Genomic DNA, 18,447 nt, shown 5'->3' with positions numbered 1-18,447 from the left:
CAAGTTAATCACTGTTTCTACAGAACTGTAAAATAGCCCAGTCAATAAAAAGTCAATCAAAAGTATAGCATTGACTGAAAGAATCTTTCTGGACTGTTTCCAAGTCTGAGAAAGGTAACTCAGTGTACAGGGTGGTGATGCAGAGAAGAGCACAGAGGACAAGGGGGAGGCATCATCTAGCTGAATAAGTGCTGGATAATGTGCCGGGTATGAATGTGTGTGCATGTGTGCATGTATGCACACTTGCACAAGTGGTAAGTGAACGCACTCATTCACTCAGTTGACATTCTCCAGGGTTCTAGGGACATGCTGTTGAATTCCACTGACAAGCAAGTACACTGCTCAGAGTCAACAGTCTCTGGCTCTCCATAGAAACTAGGGCTAGATGCTCACCTGGCTCTGGTAGGCCAAGGGCAGCGAGAGCTCAGACGTGGCACCAGCTACCAAGGCCCAACTCCCTGGGAACTGCTGACCTGGCTCCTATTAACCAATAGATTGTCATGAACCCACGGCTAGAAGGCATCAAAACCACAGTTCACAAAGGCATTTTGAAAGTTATAGAGTGTGAAATGAATCTGAGGCTCTGTTTTCATTATTACAGGGGTAAATATGTAGGTGGCAGGTATCCTCTCCACATATCAAATACTTTGAACATTGACACTTGCATCACAGTGTGGAGACTTGTAAAGCAGGTATTCTGACACTCCCACTAATTTCTTGCTCCCAGTCCTCATCAACAGTATGACCTGAGCTTTGCCAGCGGCTGTCTGATTTGGCTATTACTTATTGTTTCCTATCCCCTCTGGCTTCCTGCTCTCAGATCCACTTTTCCTCCCTACTAGCTAACTTCATTTTTGTCATGATGTCATATACTTTCTGTTGTGTGTTCTGAACTGCTTAGTCCAAAACTGAAAAGACATAAATGTAAGTACAAGACTTCCCTTCAAAATTCAGACTATTCTAATAGGCATTGTGCACGATTGCTTACTGTGCATGGGATTTCACTGTCAAGTTCCAGAAACACGGACACCCAGTCATCCTGCTTGGCCACATTCCAGTTGGGATAGTCCAGGAAAGTGGCATGAGCCATGATCTCCTCCTTGTCATTGCAGAGAGTAATGGCAAGGTTTGCCTTCTCCCTGTGGAAATGATTAAAATTGGACACATGAATAAGATTACTGAACAACCACACAGCAACCACTGCATAAGGTATGATCACCATTGAAAGAGGAGGAAACAATGTTAGAGCACACTCTGGGAATAGACCTTTCAGGACATGTGGTACTACCAGCTAAATTTTTATTAAAAATTACATTTCATTAGAAAGGCATTATAATTATGATACGAAGTGTTCAATACCCTTTTCTTATCCTCTCTATGTGGCCAATACCACTGTGCTAGCCTAAACATGCAGTTAGGATGGTCAACTGACCCAGTTTGCCCAGGACTGAAGTGCCTAGGACATGGGACTATCAGTGTGAAAACCAGTAAAATCCTAGGCAAACTGGGATGAGTTGGTCACCTATATGCAGCAGCAAATCTAAGAGTTTAACTCCACCGCTGTTAGCATTAATCAATTTCTTCAAACCCTAAGCTAACTGATTCTTATGGAATCTGAGCATCTGCAATATTACCTGATCCAGCTATAAAAATGGAGACTGTAAGGGTGTCTCGCTTAAGCTTATGGGAACCCAGCAACTTAACGAAGATAAAAGAAGAGAAGCAGGTCTTCCAACTCTTATCCTGGTGGCTGTCACAAGGGGACGTCTTGATGGTCCTTTCCCTATCATGTGGACTGTCATCACAGCGAGAGCTATGACTTAAAGACACATATAGTTTACTACACTGAGATTCATTTGTACATGAATTGAAATGAAATTTTCACTTTCACAGCTGAGTGACATCTGCTGGTATCTTAAGTTGGAGAAAAAAAGATTTAAACGTTCCTTCAAAAAACACAGAAGGTAGAAGTTACCCATATTCCTTATTAAGGGGACTAGGAGAAAAGACACCATATAACTGAAGGAGGAGAAGAGACAATGGAAAGAATACAGAGAAAGTTATGTACGCTTTCCAGTTACATTTTTATCACAGAAGTATTGTACTGTCATGCAGTCAAAAATTAGAAAGTACTCAAAGCAAGAAGAGAAAAAAAATTGAGAAATCACCCTTAATACCACTGCCCATAGATAACCTCTGTCAACATACTGGTGTCCATCTCTCCAAATTTATCTTGTTTTTGAGGACAGCTATATATTGAAATGTACTTTGTATGTTTTTTTTTTTAATGGAATCGCACAACCCATACTATTGGTAGCCTGCTTTTTTCCATTTGATGGCATATCACTTTACTAGAGCTCTTCATCAAACAGCAGTTTCTCACTCATGTATTCGTGTCTAATTTTTTTCTTTAAACCAGTTCACTTTGGCTTAAATAAGTATATTTTAATAGGAAATTTATATCATTCTCATAAATGGAAAACCAGTATCCCTTGCTATAAAAGGTAACTATAAAAATAAAGATATAACATTTAAAACCAAAACTCCTTGTGCCTGTATCAAGTCAAATCACCTTAAATACCAGCAGAGGTATAGGCATCTTTGTGAAACGTTGTACTAGTGATACTGATTCCAGCAACAGCCACTGTCTGCTCTCATAGAAAGTCACATCCCACAGCCACAGGGGACTCTTTCAGGGGGGCACTAGGCCCAAGAGCCCTACCATAGCACTGGCTTATCATGAAAAAAAAAAAAAAGCAGCAGACTACTCTCAGGTTTCAAGAATACAGTATCCATACAAAGGACTCTTTAGTTTGATTCACTGAAGCCCTGCCCCTCATTCCACTCATGCAGTGGCTCCCTCCAGTTCCTGGTCCTCTGGGCTTCCCTGCCCCAGGTCCAAGAGCCATGACCTACAACTTCATACTGAGAGTCCTCACTCCAATTTGGATGAGAAAATGCCCAGGGCGTAGGACCCATCACATGTCAGCAATGACGATGGCTGTGGTGAAGGAAGTGAGCAAGAGCTAGGATAGACAGGGCAAGTGCCATCCCCTCAGGGAAGCAAGGGAAATGTGTCCCTGGAACCCAAAGTTGAACTTGAAATACATTTATCCATGGGAACCTATGACACTGGTTGTGTTCTATAGTACAATTAGAACAGTACTATACCACACAGATGTTATAGATTAAATAGGTTTTAGTGGGTTAACCTGGGAAGCCAGCCATGAATAACTTTATTTCAATGGGAAAATGCATTAATTTCCAAATGGCTGACTGCAAAAATTAACTTTTATAGCGGTATCCTTTTGTGTGTATAATTTCCGCTTCTTATTATCTCTTAGCCAGTAAATCCTACACAGGACAGATAAAAATCACTATGGGAGCAAAAAAGGGAGAGGAGAAAAAAAGGTAGAGGAAGAAGGTATGTTTTTAAAGCTGGTTTAAAACTATTCTTTATAATAAGCCAAATCCTAACCAAAAGAGCCCTATTAAATAAACGCACACACACATTTCACTCAAAATATGTTAAAGCTCAAAGATACTATCCACCAATAGAAACTGGAGTTCTTTTCATTAGGAACAATGTCTCATTTATCCAATTGGTTTAGGGAATTTTCCAAGTTCAGCCCAAACTCATTTAATTTAACTCTACTTGATGGAAATCTTGGTGAAAAAGTGTCCCCATTTGCTGCTTTGTTAAGCAGCATGAATGATACAGCGAACACTATCATGGGAATCAAAGTCATCACAGTTCCCATCCCCATAACTAACTGTGGCATCTGCACTCAACGTGGCTGATTCTTTTGGCCCTTTCCCCACTCATTCATTATGCCTGATCTGATCATTTTCTACCTTAAAATTTAACAGGGTTTTTAGGTGAAGTTTTATTCACTCTTATATCTGTGATAATGCCAGCAGTCAATAAAATGAAACTGAATAAACTATAAAAGAAAACACCAGCTTTAGAAATGCCTGTAAACAGGTCTTTAAGCCTCAAGGTTGGCCCAGCGTGGGGATGGGGAGTTATTTAATATGAAAAATGAAGAATCCATGCTTGGGCTGAGTAGTAGCTGTTTTGGGAGCTCCAGGAAATAAATGAAAATGTAAATTTACTTTTATTTCTGAAAATATGCTGGCTTCTAAGGTAGTTCACAACCTTCACATCCCATTTTAACATTAACAAAAACTCTCACTACTCCCATCCCACATGAGATTGTTTTTCATATTTGCCAAATCAGAAAAAACAAAAAACACATTAAACACATCCATTCAAGGTACTCTCACAGCTACTTACAGACACAGCTGGGTTATGAAACTCACCTTCAGAAACACTTGGCTGTCAATAATTTTTGAGTATTTAGCATGTGACCATGTAGAGAATTTGAGAAAATACATTTGTGGAAGCTTTGGGGAGAAAAAAGCTGTAGAAAGGCCCCCGCTGTCATCCCACACCTACGCTACATTCCATGCTCTGAATACCCCTTAAAAGAATGGGCCTTGGAGAATGAGGAAGAACTGGTGATCACATGGATAGCCCAATCATCTGCCCTCCTGCTCAGGCTGTCACACACTTCACTCCAGGAAGGACAAGTCAGAACTGCACATTTGCTAACAAGGTGAGGGCTTATAAATTATTTACACAAGGAAATTCAATGTCATGGTAAAGATTCAAAAGACTCCTGAAAGTATACATTGAAAGGTCCCCACCCCCACCCAGTGCCATTGAACCCCTGCCACTCACTTGCTCATCACTGAGGTGTTTACACCTCACTTTTGCACATGTGCTGCAGCTTGTGTTCTTTCAATTATAAAGTTGGAAGAGAATTCCATTGCACTCATAAAGTAGTGCCTCATCTTATTCTATGCATGCCCAGTTGCTGAGAAGGGAAAGGAAGGAGAGTAATAGAAAAATCTCAACTCTGTCCAACTCTAGTCCCTGCCAGAGGGAAGAGAAAACTATGAGCACCTCCCAGGAACTAGGTACTGACTGCACTGTATGCAACAATAATTTTCATTTTCCCACTAATCCTGTAAATTAGTTACAGTTGTCCATTTCACAGATAAGGAAGCTAAGGCTTAGGGGGTTAAGTGACTTATGCAGTCACATGACTAGTAGTGAATTCATTCATTAATGCAATAAACTTTTATTGAATGCCTTCCAATTACTAAGTGTTGCTCTAGGCCCTGGGGATACAGCAGGGAACAAACAAAAATTCCGACCCCCTCATGCAGCTGACATTCTAGTAGATGGAGGCAGATATATTTTGAAAAAATGCATAGAATATCAGGTGGTGGCAAGTGCAATTGAGAAAAATAAGGGAGAGGATGTACTCTGTGTGTGTGTGTGTGTGTGTGCGCGCGCACACGCGCGCATGTGTGTGTGTGTGTGAAGGCAGTATTTGAACTGTGATGGAGAGGCACAATGTGCCTGAAGTATTCCAGAAAAAAATAAAAGAAGTCAGTGTAGCTCAAGAGAGATGAATGAAGTCAGAAAGGAAAAAGTTGGGCTGCACACCAGATCATGGCAGGGAGATGGCAAACCAACACAGGGTTTTGCAGAAACATGAAAGGGTCCAATGTGTTTGAATAGTGACACTCTGGCTATTGTGGGATGGGGTATGGGCAAAGGTTGACATCAGGTGGAAACAGAGACTACTTAGGGGGCTGTTGTAATTAATACTCAAGCAAGAATGTTAGTGCCTTGGATCTGAAGAGGGAGCTGATAGCCTTTGCTGTTATGGGATGTGAAAGATAGAGCTAAGATAACACCAAGATTTTTGGTCCAAACAAAGGGAAGGATGAAGTTGCTGGAGTTGCTGAGACGGGGAAAGTATGGGCAGAGTAGTTTGGAGGCAGGTGATGGTCATGCTAGATGTGAAGTACCTACTAGGTATATAAGGGTGACATCTACCAGGAAGCTGGATAAATTTATTTGGAATCTAGGATAGTCCATCTTCAATGTTAGATGCTATTTCACATTTAAGTCATAAATTCACCCAGAATTTTTTTTTTTTTGCATGACATGTTTGGTTACTACATTTATTCTCTTTTCCACAAGGATAACACCATTTTTAATGGTACATCCTTTCTCCCCTGGCCTCGTCACCATGCTGGTTTGTCATCAGCACATTCTCAAGTACATGTAGGTCTGTTTCTGGGGTCTCTATCCTGGTCCATCAGTCTTTTGTCAATTCCTTGGCCATTACGGCACTATCCTAATTACTATACCGACAATGATTCTTTAGTTGGTTGGGCAAGTCTCCCCAACTTTTCTTCTTTCAGATTGTTCTGGCCCTTTTGCTCTCCCATATAAATTTACCTTTATATTATCAACTTCAACAAAAAATCCTGTTAGGATTTTGCTTATGGGAAGAATTGACTTCTTTAGGATGTCCAAGAATGTGGTGTACCTCTGCATTTATTTAGGTCTTCCTTAATGTCTTTCGATAGAGTTCGATAGTTTACTCCATAACAGGCTTGGAGTTATTGTCAGTTTTACAATTACATATTTTATATTAATTGCTGTGAGTGTAAATAGTGTCTTCTTTTAAAATGATTTCTAAACATTCAACGCTAATCTATAAAAATGCAATTGTCTTTTTGTTTAATGACTTAGTAGTCAGACTTTAAACTTATGTATTAATTCTAATGATTTGTTTACATATTCCTTCTGATTTTCTATATAAAGAATATATTATCTGCAAAAAATAAGTTTTATTTCTTTCTTTTGAATCCTAACACTTATTTTTAATTTCTTACTGCAAAGCTATGATCTCCAGTTTAATTGAGAACAATGTTGTGATAACAGGCATCCTCACCCTATTTCTTGTAGTAATTCTTTTAATATTTTATCATTATTTATGATGTTTGTTAAAGGTTTTTATAGATGCCTTTAGCAGATAATGGGAGTTGCCTTATATTCTTATTTTGTTAAGAGTTATATAAGAATCCATGTTGAATTTTATCAAATGTTTTTCTCTATTGAGATTACATAATTTTTTATCCCTTAATCTGTGAATGTGGTGAATTAGATCAATCTATTAATCTAATGGGATCGATTCAACTTGATCATGGTATATTATTTTTTTAGTGTATTTCTAAAATAATTTCCTAATGTTTTGTGTAGAATTTTTGCACAAAATTATACTTACGAACGAGATTGGGTGTGATTTTCACTTCTCATTCTATGTTAGATTGACTGTTAACCTTCCTTTCTTGTTTGTCCTTATGTGATTTTGGTATTACTATTATGCTAGCCTCATAAAGTAAGTTAAGGAGTGTTCTCTGTCTTTGTCTCCAGGAAATTTCATTCAGTTGGGACATACCTAATTCTCAAATGTTTGGTACAGCTGACTTGTAAAGGCATTTGTGTCTCCTATTTTATGAGTACGAGAATTTGAAATTATCAATTCAATTTCTTTAATGAGTTTCTGTCATTATTTAAGTTAACTTTTCTAACTATATTTTCTAAAAATTTATCCTTTTCATCTATATTTTCAAATTTTTGGCATAAAGTTTTTTATGTAGGTATAAATCCAGTCCCTTCAAAATCCCTTCAAAATCCAAAAAGCCCTGAAAATCAGAACTTTATCTTAAACTTAACTTGGCAGCAAAATCAGACTTAGAGTGCATGAGGTTATTCTACAGCCTTTATCCCATTTAGAGAATATTCCTACCATTTTACCACAGAAATATTAAAGTATGTGATTATGGTGACCCACTCCAGCCCTTGCTGGCAGAATTAAATAATATTTGATAAGGGCATGGAATTTTTTAAATTCTATATTCTGAAACACAACTACTCCTAAGGGATTTGTTTAAGGGACTATAGATCTATAATACCCTTTTATTACCTGCTTAAACTGCAACATATTACTTATATTTTTTTCACACCAAATTTCCAATTTAACAATCTTTTTTCTTGACTAATCTTTTTATCTTGACTAAAAGTTTATCTTATTTTTAGCCTTTTTAAAAAACCAACTTTAGGCTTTGTTAGTTCTTAATGAATGTTTGTTTTCTTTATCATTGAGATTTGTTCTCATCTTTTATTTCCTTCATTGTGTTTTCTGAGTTGATTTAAATATTCTTTTCCTAACTTAGAAATAAACTCAAAACATTAATTTTAGGCCTTTCTTCCATCTTGCTGGAAGCATTTAAGATTATAAGCTTCCTCTATGAACTGCTGTTTTGTTCATCTATTTTACATACCAAACTATTCCAAATCTAGTGGGTGCTCCCTTCACACTTTATTTGCTTATGATTTTGCGGGTTAGAAATTCAGGCAGTGTGCTCGCTTCAGCAGCACATATACTAAAATTGGAAAGAAATTCAGGCAGGGCACAGCAGAGGTGTCTGCTGGGCTTGAACCTCCAAGATAGTTTCTTTGCTCACATACCATGTACCTCAGTGAGGGTGGCTCAAGTGCCTGGAGGCTGCTCCAACGGCTGACCTGAGGCTTTGCTTCTTGCCATGAACTAGGATTCACAATTTTCCTCCACGTGGTCTCTCCAGCAGAGTAGCCAGACTTTTTTACTAGTGTTGCAAGGCTCCCAAGAACATAAAATTGAATGCTTCCAGGAAGGCCCGGAACTAGGGTGAGGCAGATCTAAGTATGTTTCTTCTTCAGGTACTTTAGGAAGTGAAGGTACTGGTGGGTCTGCAGCATCCTAACATTGTAGGCTATCACACTGCTTGGACAGAGCATGTTCCTGTGGCCGGGACGCAAGCTAAGCAGTTTCAGATAGAGCTGAAGGTTTGGCGGACTTTGGCCCATGGGCCAAATCTGGCCTACCACTGTTTCTGTGTATCCCATAAGCTGAGATTTTTATATTTTACATTTTTAAATTATAAAAATAATCAAAAGAAAAATATTCTGTAAAAATTATACAAAATTTAGCATGTTAGAGTCAATAAGTACATTTTATAAGAACACAGTCTCAATCATATGTATGGTCTGTGACTCTTATTACAATAGCAGAATTGGTTTTTGGCTGGGGTCTCAGCTGAAGCTGTCAAATGAAGCACCTGCATGTGGCCAGGTGACTGGAGTATTTAACAATATTGCATCTGGGTTCTGAGAGGGAGCATTCCAAGAGATCCAGTGGAAGTGCAAGACTTTTTATGATCTAGACTTGAAGTTAGAGAGAGTCTCACTTCTGCTGGTTTCTGTTGGTTACACAGGGCCAGCCCTGACTCACTGTGAGAAGGAGTGACATAAGGGCATAAACGCAGGACATATGGTTCATGGGAAGAAGAGCACTTTTGTGTATTAACTACCACACCCTCCTCCTGAATAATATCTTAAGTGTACTTTCATTAAAATCATCCGCATCCCAATTTATATACTATTTTGTCCTGTATTTTATCTAAGTTATTTATATCTTATAACTTATTTATATTTAATATCTATATTAAATTATTGTTATTGCCCTATACGAACAAGTTAGATTTACCCACATATTTGCTTTTTGGTTTATTTTCCTTCTTGTATCTTGGGCTTTCCAGCTGAAATATTCTTCCTTCTGCCTATGGTATGAGGCATTTCCTTCATTCAGAGTCCATTAGTAAACTAACCCAGTTTTTGCTTCTCTGAAAATGCATTTATTTTCCCCTAGGTATTGAAAAATTGTTTCACTGAGTATACCATTGTAGGCTGATATTATTTTCTCTCCAATACTGAAGACAGTACATTTTCTTCTGGCTACCATTGGTGGTAGTGAGAAATAGTCTATTGTTCTAAACTTTAGTTCTTTGCAGGTAAGTTGTCTTTTTCCTCTTATTTTCCAGATCTTCTCTTTAGCTTTATGTTACTGTTTTATTATGAAGTGCTTAGTTGTGGATTTCTTTGTATATCTTTCCTGTTTGAAATTCATTAAGTTTTCCAGATCAAAGAATTGATGTTTTCCAACAATTCTGAAAAGTTCTCAGCTATTATACCTTCAAATATTGATTGTTCCATGTCCTATTATCTCCTTTTAGAAAGAAGTCCAGTAGTCTTAATTGATAAACAGCCTACTCACATTTTTTGTGTCTGTCTCTTTGTACCGAATTCTAGATAATTTATTGATATCGATCATCTACCACACTACTTATGTCTTCAACTATGTCTATCATGATGCTTGACTCATCCATTGGGCTTTTAATTTCAACTATATTTTCATTTCTAGATTGTCTATTTGACTCTTTTCAAATCTCATTATCCATTTATATGATCTTTTAAAACATCTTTTCACTTCAGACATAGTAAGCAGTTATATTTTTTGTCTGAGTTATATTTGAAGTCTTTGAGAGTGATTCTGCTGGATATTTTTGTTATTGGTTCTAATGGTGCATGTTTCCCTTGTATATGTGTGACTTTTTACTGTGAACTCATACTTTCACTGTATTATTTAGCCTGAGTTGAAGCTTCATCCCTTCAGAGCTGATCTGTATTTATTTCAGCCAGTCTCCTGGACACACTAACTTGAGATCATTTTAATCAAATTCTCCACTTTATTTTCTTTTTTCTGTCTACCGGTAAACTCATTTTTTGTTTGTCTGAAAATGCATTCATTATCTGGGAAGTTCTGAAACCTTTGAGGACCACAGAGATAATTAATCTGGACCTCAAATCAACACAGGCTTATAAATTATTGGGGGAGGCTTCAATCCACTCTGAGGCTTAAACAGGCTAGTTTGCTTATTGTGCACTTTTATCTAGTGGGCTTGTCTCATTCATCCTTAAATAAATAACCCAGTTTTATACAAAAGAATCTGATATTTCTCTCCTTAGGTGAAGGAAGTATTTATCTTTCGTTCTTTGCAAAACTGTCAAAACAAAAGCATGAGGTTTCTAAAATGTAGCAAAAATATTTAAGGAGAAAATAGTATTGGTCCCTACTATTCTCCTTAAGTTTTTGATTTCATTCTGATAATGTTCTCTGCTCAGTACTTACCTCTATGTGTGTGTGTGTGTGTGTGTGTGTGTGTGTGTCTCGATATGTTGTTTCGATCCAGAGAACATCATTAAGGTATTTAATCCATCATAACGCCAAAAAAATGAAATCATTTCATTGGTATATTGGTATATACATTTTAAAGCATTTTATACATAGTGCCCTACAGCTCTCCAACAAAACTGTGCCAATTTACAACACACTCATCAGTGTGCTGATCAGAAACTACAAATTTTAATATCTTATGCTGGTTTAGTTTAAACATTTTAATTGTATTTAATATGAAGCTATATGAAATCCAAAATACTGAGCTATCTCTTATCTTTTTCAATAAAAGTGAGGAACAAATTATAGAATACTTATATGCTAGTGTCCAAAAAAACAAAACAGAGAAATAAAGAGATCTTTTTAAGAAAAAAAATCTGCATATTTTGAATTTTAGAATAACATTTTAACAGCAGTGGGTGAGAACATGTACAGGCTTTGTCACTTACTAACTACTTGACCTCGGCAACCCTTCATTTTCTCATCTTTGAAATGAACATGATAGTGGCTACCTCAGAGAAGTGTCAGAGCATTAAATAAGATGATGTTGATAAAGCACAGAACCACAGAAAGTAAATTATTAAAATTGGTAGCTAATAGTAATAACTTGGCCCAAAAGACTCTACTAGTGGGTGGGGCAGGTGAGATCTGAATATATGTTTGCCTGAATGCAAAACCCATGAGAAATCCCTCCAATTTGCATGCTGCTACAGAACTTAGAGATTGGTTGTTCCCAAATATAACCTGCTTAGTAGGGCAGATTTTCTTGCTGTCCATTTCCTCACGATAAGCCCCATAAGGACAAAGGAGTGGGGGAGTGGGGTCCCTTCTTGATGTGTAATAAAACTGGTAAGATTCTTGAGCTTACTTAGCTACATACTTACAGAAGATAGATGATGTTAAGACTCCCAAACAGCTTCTGGGTAAATTTTCTAATGAGGTTTTTGATACAATAAATATCCTGTGATTCTGTTCTTCGGCAATGAACCACTTCTACCTTTCCTCTTGGAGAAGTTAGTATTGACATTTTTTATCCTGTCCTAAAGAGAGAGAAAACAGTCCACTGTTAACCTGAGATGACAAGCCAGTCCAGTTACCGTACTTACAAAATTGGACATTAATTCAATTTCTGTCAAAGTGAACATGGTATTAAAGTGTTGGTGTTACACATCTTCCCCTGGGGTTAAACTATGATGACTGTTACCACAAACTAGCTAACATGTTTCTCTCCAAGAGAATGATATTTCTGAGAATTGGTCTGTCTATAAATTTCCGTAACTGTATTTTTTTTTTTTTTTTTTTTTTTATGCCTACAGCACCTGGTCTTCCTAGGTGGTCTCCCACTCAAGGACTAACCAGGCCTTAACCTGCTTAGTTTCCAAGATCAGACAGGATCGGGCTTGTTCAGGGTGGCATGGCCATAGACCTGAAACTGCATTCTTTGTTTCCAATGATGCTACTTCAAAGTATTCTAACAATAGGATTAAAAATCATTGAAAGGAATTTACTGATTCAGCGTCCTCTTGTATGTAACTGACCTCCACGGCATGTGGTTAAGAGTTACAGAGGAAATACTGACAGTTGCTGCCCATGTTCCAAATAGAGTTTCCTAGTCTACAGCCATGCCACCCTGAACAAGCCCAATCCCATCTGATCTCGGAAGCTAAGCAGGGTCAGGCCTGGTTAGTACTTGGATGGGAGACCATCTAGGAAGACAAGGCACTGTAGGCATAAAAATATAAAAAATAAGGGACTGTAAGCTGACAAGGTCCTTGCAATATGTGAGGTCAACCAAGGGTTGCCTCGCCTAAAATAAATAAATATATATACAGTGTTAAGGCCGCAGTCCTAAGAGATATTTTGTGACAAAAAATGTTTCTGATCAAATAAGTACAGGAACTGCTGCTTGCAATGGCATTCTTAAGAAGCTATCGTGTCCATTAAAGTCTTTGAGAAGTTTCATAAGAAAGTACCTGCTTTCTTTGTATAATCAGCCTTTCCCATTCCCTTCCTAAAGAGAATCTCTAATGACAGAGACAGGGTAGAGTTAATGTTACAGAAGGACACTTTGGGGAATGCCGTTTACAGGAACAGTAGGCCACAAAATGATTCAATCTTTCTCTCAATGTCTCAGTCTCTCTATCTCTCTGTTTCCTTTCCTTCTTTCCTCCCTCCATCTTTTCCTCCCTCCCCTCTATTCTCCTTCCCCCTTTTCTAGGGAAAAATATATTATGTACTAGCCAGTGAGCTCAAAAATAGGCAAATTAATTTTTCATCTAGGTATTTCTGACTCTAAGAACAATATGAAATATTTCTAACACTCTGGAAGGCTGCCTCCTAGCACCACCTCCCCTCAGGTCAATTTGCCCCTCCAAAAGTAACCACCATTCTGACTTCTATCTCATAGATGATCTTTCCCAATTTTTGAACATCATATAAATGGAATTATACAGTATAGCAGTTTCTTTCAAAACACGACATATCTTTTAGCTTGTTGTTGTTGTTGTTGTTGTTGTTGTTGTTGAGATATATCCTTACATAATTTTAATTTTGCCAAAGTACCAAAAAACTTGACACCACAGGAGCCTGACACATCACTAGACTGAGCTCCTTCATCAGATGAGAAAACTGAGGCCCATAAGGTGAGGTGAGCTGATTCAGAATAAACTTTTGGTTAGAAACAGAACCTTAGGCATTCCCTTCCAGCCCAGGCCCTACCACTCCCATCTGTTTTAAGTGATATGTAGGCTGGCTCTGTGGATAAGAAGTACCTCTGTCCTCACTGTACATTGGTGTTCAGATTAACTGCAGTTCATCTGCTTTTAACCATAAACCTTCAGAGGTTAAGGGTACAAGGTACAGAATAATACAGGGGACTTACAAAGGTGGTTGATGGCAGCCAGGAATCTCATCCAGTGGACTCTGTCTTGGTGAATTCACATCACCCTCAACTTTGCTGGCTTACGAAGGGGTTTCATCAGCATGCTCAAAGCAAACCAAGCTCTGGGAAATGGCCCTACACCGTCCAGGCTCACAGAAACTGAAAGAACAAGTACAAAATGTCGGTTTATTCATTTACAAAAAGAAAGTCAATAGTGGGGCAGTCCAGACATTTTTGTAGCCCACAGTTAACAAACAAGTCATGTAGGCTAAATATAATTCTGACTTCCCCTCCTAAACAGGGTAGAAGAGAGCCACTTCTCTACCTCTCATGTGCTATGTGGCCACTGTTAGGTGACTGTAGTGAAATGGGGAGCTCAGGCTAGTCTCGCTCCAGTCAGATGTTGCCTTGCAGAAATACGGCCTCAGAATGGCAGACCTTCATATTTTACAAAGAAAATTTAATATTTATATAATATCTCCAAAATTTGAAAAACTAGTCAAAATTTTTTTCATTCTGTAGATGTAAATAAACATTTAAGTTGGTTTAGCTTCCACTCCTGCTGAGGCAGAGCCACCCATGCACCCTCTCTTTGTAGACCAGCTACACAGAAACCCAAGCTAGCAGAAGATGGCTTACATGGGGCCATGGTTAAGAGTACAGGATGTGGTATCAGAGCACCAGGGATGAGAACAGCTTCTGTCTCTCATTAGCTGTGACCTTGGGCTAATTTCCTAAACACTCTATTCTTCCATTTCCTCACTTGTAAATTAGAGATAATTTACATACCTCAAAGAGTTTTATAAATGAGTTATCATGTATAAAATGCTGAAAGCAGTGTCTGACATAGTTAAGTGCTCAGTACATATCCACAATCATTAAAATTATCACTGAACATGACATTCTCAGGATTCAAAATCGTGAACCTCAAGAAGTCACTCACCAGCCCTGAAGCCTGAAGGGCCCTCATCCACTATAGAGATGCCAAGTCAAAAAAAAAAAAAAAAAAAAAAAACGGAGATGGGCAATGCTTGGGTGACACCACGGTTTGCCTGGATATCTCTATGTTATTGATGACCACAGGGCCAACCAATCCCCTTTGTGATAGATATTTTCTTTCCTAGATAAACAAACACTTCAATCAAGTTAGTCAAATTTTTATGACCTGCTAGTATTTCTTAAGATGGCTTTATATAGCACAGCTGCAATGAGTTAATTTCATGTTCTAACTCTATGTCAATCTTTCTCAACATTTTTTAAAATTATTTTTAATTACACAGCAATGCAATATAATGCATTCTTCTTTATACCTTCTCAAAGCATAATACATTCTCATTGCAAAAACCCAAAACTTTGCAAATAAGGCTTAAATCCTGTTTTTTTTTTTTATTGTGGTAAAATATACACAACATAAAATAGAGAAATGAAAGTAAAACCATGCATACAACCTGGATTTTGGAGGGGTGGGCCTCTCAGTGAATGAGGGGACTCTAAAAATTAAACCCACTAACTCAAGAAGTGACAAGGAAGCCTTCTCTACCCATAGCTCTAGGTAGAAAACAAAACAAAACTTCTTGTGAGAAGTCTGAAATCTAGACCAAAGTGGATGTAGCATCCCAATCTATAATACCTTTGTACAGGTGTGTTTACAATTAATAGAAATATATAAACAGAAATAAAAGCCATGAGAAAAAAAGTAATTATGAAAAAAGAACAAACTTTAAAAAGGGAAAATATGGTCATTAAAATTTAAATTAATTATCTGAGTTAAAAAATTAGACAAGATTGAAGAGAATGAATTGAAAGACAGTTATAAAGAAACTATATAGAAAGAAGCACACAGAAATAGGAAAATAGAATGTAGTTAGGCATGTGGAGTCCTAGCAAAATGGTGTAGACAGATGCTTCATTCATCTCCTCCTGCAACCAAATCAAAGTTGTGACGGAAACATGAAGCAAACAGAGAGCAGAGTCACCTGGGGTCTAGATAACAGAAACCCTACAACTAGGGCTTGGAGGTAGGACAGGGTAAAAATACAATGCTGCCCAGTCCCAAGCGGCTGAGTGGAACAGAGGCTCTGGCAGCTGCTGCTGGCAATTTAAAAGGCTCTCTTAAAGGGGCCGTGCCCACAAGCAGATTTTTGCAGTGAGGGACTTGCTCACTCTGAGCACCAGCACCCAGTTGGCTCCTCGGGGGATACCAAGGACTTACAGGGGGACACTGAGTTACAGCAAGGGCCAGAGGTGAGGCTTTCTTCCAGGCAGAAGTGCTGGCGGTATCCATTGTTCCTCTGTTAAGCCCTCCCCGCCACCCAGTGTGCATACTCAGTGCCAAAATAGTTGAGACATCATCAAACTGGTTAACAAAGGTTGCTCCGCCCAGAGGATTCCCTGAAACTCCACCTCCCCCAACTTGCTGCCCGACCCAAGCCACAACCAGTTGTATCCTTGGTGAGTCCAGTATTCCTTGTTGAGTAGCTCCAATACCCACAACTGGTGGCAGCTGGCCTTGGTTTCTTGCGTGGTCTCTTGAGGCAACTATAAGCCCAGCATCTGTGGATTGCTAACTGAATCTTAACAGGTAACCCCAGAGGGGCACAGCCTGGGGCTAAATTTGGCCTGCAGCTGAACCACTACTACGCAAGCCACGCTAATAAGACTGGGAGACTTGGGAACTTCGCTCAGTACATAGAAAAAGACACAGAAAGGAAGCCAAAATGGGTGGACAAAGAAGCAGAAACCATATGAGAGAAGAGAACAGAGATCCATGAATAATGGAGTCAAGCAATATATTAGATGCGGAATTCAAAACACTGGTTATAAAGATGCTCAATGAACTTAGGAAAAGTGTAGAGGAATTCAGTGAGAAATGGAAATTACAAAAGGGAAGCAGTGAGAAATCAAGAATACATTATCTGAGATGAAGAGTATATTAAATGGAATAAATAGAGTGGATGAAGAGGAGGATCGAACCACCAATATAAAGGATAGGAAAGCCAAGGACACCCAATTAGATGAAGAGTATATTAAACAGAGTGGATGAAGAGGAGGATCGAACCACCAATATCAAGGATGGGGAAGCCAAGACTATAATAATAATTAAAGAGCCTATGGGACAAAATTGAATGTAAAAACACATACGTGTCACAGGGCTACCTGAAGGAGAAGAGGGAGAACAAGAAGTTGAAAAGCTATCTGAAGAAATAATGATGGAAAACTTCTCTAACCTGGTGAAGGAAATAGACATACAACCCAAGGAAGTTCAGAGAGTCCCAAAAGAGGAACCCAAAGAGGCCCACACCATGACACATCATAAGTAAAATGCCAGAATTTAAATACAAAGAGAGAATCTTAAAAGCAGCACAAGAAAAGCAGTTAGTTACCTACAAAGGAGTACCCATAAGACTGGCAGCTGATTTCTCAAAAGAAACTTTGCAGGACAGAAGGGCTTGACACAAAATATTCAACGTGATGAAAAACCAGGATCTACAACCAGGAATACTTAATCCAGCAAAGCTATCATTTAGAATTGAAGGACAGATAAAGAGCTTCCCAGACAAAAATAACCTAAAGGAATTCATCAACACCAAGCCAGTATTACAGGAAATGTTGCAGGGACTTCTTTAAGAAGAAAAAACATATATCAAAAACATGAATAAAGAATGATAATAACTACATTCCAATCAACAAGTACCTCAAATGGAAAAGAATTAAGTGGTCCAACCAAAAGATAGAGCGGCTGAATGCATAAGAAAACAAGACCCTTATGCTGCGTACAAGAGATTCACTTCAGATTAAAAGACACACAGAGACTAAAAAGAATGGGGTGGAAAAAGATACTGCTTTGATGGATCTAAAGGGTATTGTGTTGAATGAAGCCAGATAGAGAAAGACAAATACTACATGATCTCATGTACATGTGAAATCTAAAGAATAAGATAAACAATGATGAAAACAGAAACGAACTCATGGATACAGAGAATACTAGATGGGATGGCAATTAGGGGCTATGGTGAAAAAGAGCAAAGGGATTAAATACAAATGGATAGTTACAAAACAGACATGGAAATATAAATGTAGCATAAGGAAAATAGTTAACAATATTATAATAAAGTGTATCAATATGTATGGGGAAAGAAGGGTACTAGATGTAGTGGGGTAATCCTTTTGTGAGTTATATAGATCTCTAATCACTGTGCTGTATAACTGAAACTAATATATTATTATACGCCAACTATAATTGAAATAAAACTCATTGAATTGTACAACGTAAACGTAAGCAACTGATCTTCTATTATATTTCAATAATGCTGGGAAAAAAGAAAAAGAGACATGTAAGCCAGAATGAAAAAAAAATCTCTGTCTTATAGGAATTTCGAAAAGATTAAATGTTGTTTAAGGATAATGACAAGTGATTTTTTAGAATTAGTGAAAGACATAAACCTTCAGTTCTGAGCAGGAAAATAAAAACAAATATTAAATACATAGTAGTGAAACTACAAAACCCCAAAGACAAAGAGAGAACCTGAAAGCAAGCACATAAAGGACAGACTGCTTACAAAAGAATAATAACTACACTGA

General features: G+C 38.0%; 1 protein-coding gene and 2 pseudogenes across 11 annotated transcripts in view; 1 reads left to right on the top strand and 2 right to left on the bottom strand.

Annotated features, from left to right (window-relative positions):
* The window catches only part of CFAP61 (cilia and flagella associated protein 61), a 274,276-nt gene that overhangs the window by 253,590 nt on the left and 2,239 nt on the right, over positions 1 to 18,447 (bottom strand). For 10 of the 11 annotated variants that reach the window (XM_036229710.1, XM_036229714.1, XM_036229717.1 and 7 more), the window contains exons 2-4: positions 13,867 to 14,025; positions 11,870 to 12,025; positions 989 to 1,139 (exon numbers count right to left, since the gene is read on the bottom strand). In XM_036229710.1, the coding sequence (XP_036085603.1) occupies positions 989 to 1,139; positions 11,870 to 12,012 (294 nt within the window). In that variant the 5' untranslated portion in view covers positions 12,013 to 12,025; positions 13,867 to 14,025. Of the gene's footprint in view, positions 1 to 988; positions 1,140 to 11,869; positions 12,026 to 13,866; positions 14,026 to 14,191; positions 14,297 to 18,447 lie in introns of those variants that run through there. The other variant, XM_036229713.1, reaches the window with a different exon arrangement.
* LOC118610433 lies at positions 12,293 to 12,411 on the bottom strand (annotated as a pseudogene).
* On the top strand, positions 12,598 to 12,716 carry LOC118610291 (annotated as a pseudogene).

The sequence above is a fragment of the Rousettus aegyptiacus genome, unplaced genomic scaffold (assembly GCF_014176215.1).
Source record: "Rousettus aegyptiacus isolate mRouAeg1 unplaced genomic scaffold, mRouAeg1.p scaffold_m13_p_12, whole genome shotgun sequence".
NCBI lineage: Eukaryota > Metazoa > Chordata > Mammalia > Chiroptera > Pteropodidae > Rousettus > Rousettus aegyptiacus.
Note: the sequence above shows the minus strand (reverse complement) of the source record. Positions and strands in the feature narration are given on the sequence as shown.